Source organism: Ursus maritimus, unplaced genomic scaffold (genome assembly GCF_017311325.1).
Source record: "Ursus maritimus isolate PB19 unplaced genomic scaffold, ASM1731132v1 scaffold_13, whole genome shotgun sequence".
Classification (NCBI taxonomy): domain Eukaryota; kingdom Metazoa; phylum Chordata; class Mammalia; order Carnivora; family Ursidae; genus Ursus; species Ursus maritimus.
Window position 1 is genome coordinate 28222290 of NW_024423675.1, and position 6000 is coordinate 28228289.

At 38.1% G+C, this 6000-nt stretch overlaps 1 protein-coding gene across 3 annotated transcripts in view; it reads right to left on the reverse strand.

Annotated features, from left to right (window-relative positions):
- Nucleotides 1-6000, reverse strand: part of MCM9 (minichromosome maintenance 9 homologous recombination repair factor) — a 99364-nt gene that overhangs the window by 35469 nt on the left and 57895 nt on the right. For all 3 annotated transcript variants that reach the window (XM_008691167.2, XM_008691168.2, XM_040627703.1), the window contains exon 8: nucleotides 2888-3062. In XM_008691167.2, coding sequence (XP_008689389.1) covers nucleotides 2888-3062 — 175 coding nt within the window. The remainder of the gene's footprint in view (nucleotides 1-2887; nucleotides 3063-6000) is intronic.

The window sequence follows — 6000 nt, forward strand, 5'->3', positions numbered from 1 at the left end:
CAAAGCACCAGAGATTTTGAATTCTTTCACTGTTGAGCTGCCGTTACTTTGCACATCTAGATGGGGGTTGTAGCACAATACTGGAAGATCATTCTCAGTGTTTCTACTCTACCTTCAGCTTTCAGCAGTTACTGCACACCTGCACTACAGTGGGGGTCTCTTTCCATATTCTCATCTTCCCCACTAACAGACTGCTTGTTACTAGGTGTTACGCTTATCTGAGGGTAAGTTTGGTTTTTGGTTTCCGGGTCTGAGGCAGGGTCTGTGAGCCTGCTTTTGGATGGGATGGGCTAGAAAGCTATAAACCTTTCTGTCCCTCCCACCTGGTAGCCCCAGAACCCTGCCATGTATCTGTGGTGGTCCTTGGGCAGGAGGAGTTGTTCTATCCCTTTCCCCATGGTACAGATCTCTGTTTTTCCTTGGTTCAGGATCCTGGACCTTAAGAGTGTTTCCAGCCCTTCCCTCAGAAGGCTTTTGCTTCTGCCCTTCTCCCGGAAGGACCATTTTGCCTAGCTCCTGTGTGACAGAAGGAAGATGCTCTAACCTCTTCCTGAAGTAGAAAGGTTTTGGGGTTTTTTTTGCCTCTATCCTTCCGCCAAAAGGCCATGGGCTGGAGACCTGTGGAAAAGGGCCTGCAAGTGGGAGCTCCCCTTGGGTTTGGTGCTCCCAGTTACTTCAAACTAACATGCTAGCTCATGCTTAGACATCAGGAATTTAAACATTTTTTGTTGTTTTATCTTATTTGCTTCTACAGCAGCCACCTCTTCCTCTCATGCTCTGTCACAGGTGAATAATTTGTGTGTCTTATCTCTCCTCAGATGGGCTTGTCACACTTTAAAATTAAGTTCCCTTGATTTCCTTGTAAACTCAGCTCTCTGATACATTCAAGGAAGGTTATGATTTTTGCGGGCTATTTGGATTTTTCTTGTTAGGATGGGAGTGACATGCTCTTACAGCTTTCCACACCCTGGAAATGGAAGAAGAACTTAGGCTTATGTTTTGTATGTCCTTGCTTTTTAATTTCATTTTCTAAAATAATTTTTATTGTATTTTATAAAAATACTGCTTTGTGATGGATTGAAAAAGAGAACAAAACTGGTCCCTCATCAGTGTAACAAGCATGGTTCCAAATGCAAGTAGTTATAGTTATGACAAGATTGTCCAATGTATGGGTTCCAAAAGTGAACTATTTAGCTATAGAACATTTCTTTTGGAACTTATATTTACAGATATCAAAAAAGGTTCATACTAATTCACACCTAGCAGAGAGTAAGGTACTAGGTGTGGTTAACCAAATATCTTCACTTTAAAAAACTTATTCTGTAGCCTAAAATAGCATTGCATTGCTAATTTTTTCCCTTTCTAAAATAGATGTGTAGCATTTGTCCCAATTTTCCCTGATGTAAGGGTTAATTTATTAGCAATATTTCAAAACGTCCCAGATTTTCTCTGGAAAAGGCATATCAAAATAAACTGCAAATTTTACCAACCAGCAAAGGTGCTAATTAAATGTAGACATAAGAGGAGAAAGTAGCCTTGAAGATATTTAGGAAACTATACCTCTAATTTCCCCTGATAAAAAGGTTAGAAGCAATAATTATTTTAAAGTATGTTCTCATAACACTTTTATTATGAACCTATCACTTTGGTGCTCTTTTGTCTATCCTCCCCAACAAAATAGCCAACACCTCAAGAATAGTGCTATATTCATCTTCATTCTTTTCAGTAACTAGCACAGTGCCTGGTATATAGCAGGCTCTTAATGAATGTACACTGAGTCAATGTATATTGAATGAAATGAATAGATCTGGTCATTGTTCTGCCTAGCTTTTTCTTGTGTTTTTTTCCTATGGGCTCTATCACTCCACCCCCTTTTCCTTTCCAAGTGTATATAATTAGATCTCAGAGAATCTATATACACCAGCATCCCTTTTCATGCCCACTACTGTTTGAAGACTCTGCTGGCAGCCCTATCTGCCTAATCAGCTGGCCTCACACCTATAATAGTAGCATTAGGGATGAGATAGTTCTCGCTCTGTCCTTTGTTGGGATAACCCAGCAGACTATTTGGTGGTCAGCCTTTCGAGCCAGATAAGTTTCTCATAACTACCTCAGAGCCTGGGTGAATGGATTTCTATCTGACCTGCCTATTTTATCTCCTCAGTGGTCATGTTTGCAAGTGACTCACATACCTCAACCCCTAAACCTCCTTGAGTCACAACAGGCACTTCATTTTAGCTAATATATTTTATTATTTAGTTTTCCACATGCTGTGATCAACATTCTGTTAGGATAGATAAGGAGAATGCCACTGAAAGCAGAAATTATGTTATTTCTTTTTGAATCTTTAAAAATTTCTAACATGGGGCGCCTGGGTGGCACAGCGGTTAAGCGTCTGCCTTTGGCTCAGGGCGTGATCCTGGCGTTATGGGATCGAGCCCCACATCAGGCTCCTCCGCTATGAGCCTGCTTCTTCCTCTCCCACTCCCCCTGCTTGTGTTCCCTCTCTCGCTGGCTGTCTCTATCTCTGTCGAATAAATAAATAAAATCTTTTAAAAAAAATTTCTAACATAGTAATATGCCCACAGTAGATATACATTATTGAATGAGAGAATAAGTTGGATCCTGCATTGAAAGCTCTTCTTAAGTCCCCTCCATGAATTAACTTACACTTATACTTTAGTTTTTCCTTTCTTTGTTCCAACAACTCATTTTTACTTCCTCATACACCTCCACGGGAATACTAATGTGTGTTTGATGAATGTAAGTGATAATCCCTGCTAAGACCAAACATACCTTGCAGTTCAATAAGGTTCACATTTTTCTATAATCACATTATTAGCTAATCTCATTATTCCCAGAGATTTTAAAGAAAAGAAACTCTTACCCAGCCTTAGCAACACTTATGGTTTGTTGCTCCATTGCCTCATGGATACTGGTTCTATCATGCTCTTTGAGGCTGTTAAACTCATCGATACAGCAAAGGCCCGCATCTGCAAGTACTAATGCCCCAGCCTCCAAATTCCATTCTCCTGAGTCTTTCACAGCAGTTACCGTCAGACCTAAGGAAACAAGCAAGCTATGTTAGTTTTTATTTTCAAAAGCATATCTTATACCTATGAGGGGAAAGTACCTACATTTTAAATGGAAAAGAGTCAACGCTTTTATTTCTAATCTGTGGAGAATGAATGGCATCAGACAGAGAACTGGTGGTTCCCAAGGGGAGGAGGAATGGGAGGATGGGCAAAATAAGTGAAGGGAATTAAGAAGCACAAACTTATAAATGAGTCATAGGGATGTAAATACAGTCAATAATATCATAATAACGTTGTATGGTGACAGATGGTAACTAGACTGATCATGGTGAGCATTTCATAATGTATATAAATGTTGAGTCACTATGTTGTATACCTGAAATGAACATAATATTGTATGGCAACTACTTCAATTAAAAAAAAATGAATGGCATCAGGACAACTATTTCTGGTGTCCAGGCAATGGAAGGCCTCAGAAGATCCTATGTTCTGAAAATATAAGATGTGTCATTGAGTATTTTATAGCAACTAGAAGTCCCCAAATATTCGCTTTCCTTGGTTGGTATCCTCACTGAATAGAGGGAGCAAACAGATCTCCAGAGATCTTCTTACAAGAGGTTTGGTATTATATGCTGTTTATAGAGAAGGGTCCAAAGACAGAAAATGGTAGATATTAGAGTCCAATAATGAAAATGAAAAGTTTGCTCCTAGTCACAGTGTGAGAAAGAAGATTCCCTGGTATGTCTTTTCTGGTTTTGATTCATCCTTTATACCAGTGGTCAAAAGCAAAGGCATCAGGGGTGCCTGGCTGGCTCCATCAGTTAAGCATCTGACTCTTGGTTTCAGCCTAGGTCATGATCTTGGGGTCATGAGAGTGAGCCTCGCAGCGGGCTCTGCGCTCAGTGCAGAGTCTGTTTGAGATTCTCTCCTTCCCCCTTTCCCTCTGGCCCTCCCCAACTTGCACGCATGTGCACACACTCTCTCTCATAAATAAACAAATAAAATCTTAAAAAAAAAAAAAAGAGCAAAGGCTTTGGAGTCACACAGGCTTGGATCCTGAATCCGGGATCTGTCATTCTGGTTGTCATACTGTAGGCAAGTTTCCTAATATGTTTATTCATTTATAAAAGGGGATAACAATGGAATGTATCTTACTGAGTCTTGGATATTCAAATAGAATATAATACAATTCTTTAAAAGGTGTATGACACATACTGAGTACTTGTAACACCTACTGTTGATAAAAATTGATAAGCTAGACTGACCATGAAAAAGAGGAGAAACAAGTTACAAATATCAGGAACAAAAGGGGGATATCACTATAAACCCTACAGACACTTAACTAATAGTAAGGGAATACAATGAACAACTCTATGCCCTAAGTTTGATAACTTAGATGAAATGGTCAAATTCTTTGAAATATATAAACTGTGAAAGTTTATCTAAAAAGGAACAGATAGCTTGCATACTCTTATATCTATTTTGAAAATTGGCTATGTAGTTAAAAACCCTGCAACACAAAAATCTACAACTAAGATGACTTCATGGTGAATTCTACCAAACATTTATGAAAAAGATAATTCCAATTCTAAAAAAATTTTCAAAAATACAGAAAAACAAGGAACACTTCCCAACTCATTTACTATAGCCAGCATTAAGATACCAAAGCCAGATAAAGATATATTAAAAGAAAACTACAGACCAGTATCTCTTATAAACACAGATGCAAAAATCCTCAAAAAAAGAAGCAAATCAAACAATACATAAAATAATAGATTATAACCAAGTAGGGTTATAATCTTGGGAATGCAAGGCTAATTCAACACTCAAAAATTAACCAATATAATTCACCATATCAATAAACTAAGGAAGAAAAAGCAAATGACCAACTCAATATATTCAGAACACCTGACAAAACTCAACAATTATTCATGATATAAAAGTCTCTCAGAAGCCAAGAATAGAGGGAACTTCTTCAGTCTTATAAAGGGTATTTACAAAAATCATGCAGTTAACATATTTAATCATAAAAGACTGAATGCTTACCCCCACCCCCACCCTCATCCCCAAGATCAGAACAAGGCAAGAAGATTAGCTCTCATCATTCTCATTCAAAATCTTGGTGGAGGTTCTAGCCAGTAAAATAAATGAAGAGAAATTAACAACCATCAGATCAAAAAGGAAAAAATAAAATTGTTTATATTTTCAGACAATATGATTATGTATAAAATTCCAAATAATGTACAAAAAAGCTACTAGAACTGAGTATAGCAAGGCTGCAGGATGCAAGTCAATATACAACAATCAGTCATATCTCTATATATTAGAAAGAAATAAAAAACTGCAATTAAAAAATAACACAATTTGGGGGGCCTGGGTGGCTCAGTTGGTTAAGTGTTTCCTGCTTAGTGTTATCTTGAGCCTTTGGCTCAGGTCATGATCTCCCAGTGGAGCACCGCTGACTGGCCCCCTGCTCAGCAGGAAGTCTGCTTCTCCCTCTGTCCCTCTCCCTGCTCACACTCTCTTTCGCATTTTCGTTCTCTCAAATAAAATCTTTAAATAAATTTAAAAATAAAATGATACAATTTATAATAGCACCTGAAAATATGAAATACCTGGGTATAAATCTTTAAAAATGTGCAAGATCTGGGCCGTGAGTTCGAGCCCCACACTGGGTGCAGAGATTACTAAAAAAAATTAATTAAATTTAAAAAATGTGGAAGATCTGTATGTAAAAATTATAAAACACTAATGAAGGAAATCAAAGATAACTAATGAAATCAAGAGATATTCCATGTTCATGAAATGAATCGAAAAACTCAGTATTTTTTTTTAAGATTTTATTTATTTATTTGTCAGAGAGAGAGTGAGCACAAGCTGGGGGGAGTGGCAGGCAGAGGGTGAAGCAGGCTCCCCACTGAGCAAGGAGCCCAAAGCAGGACTTGATCCCAGGGCCCTGATATCA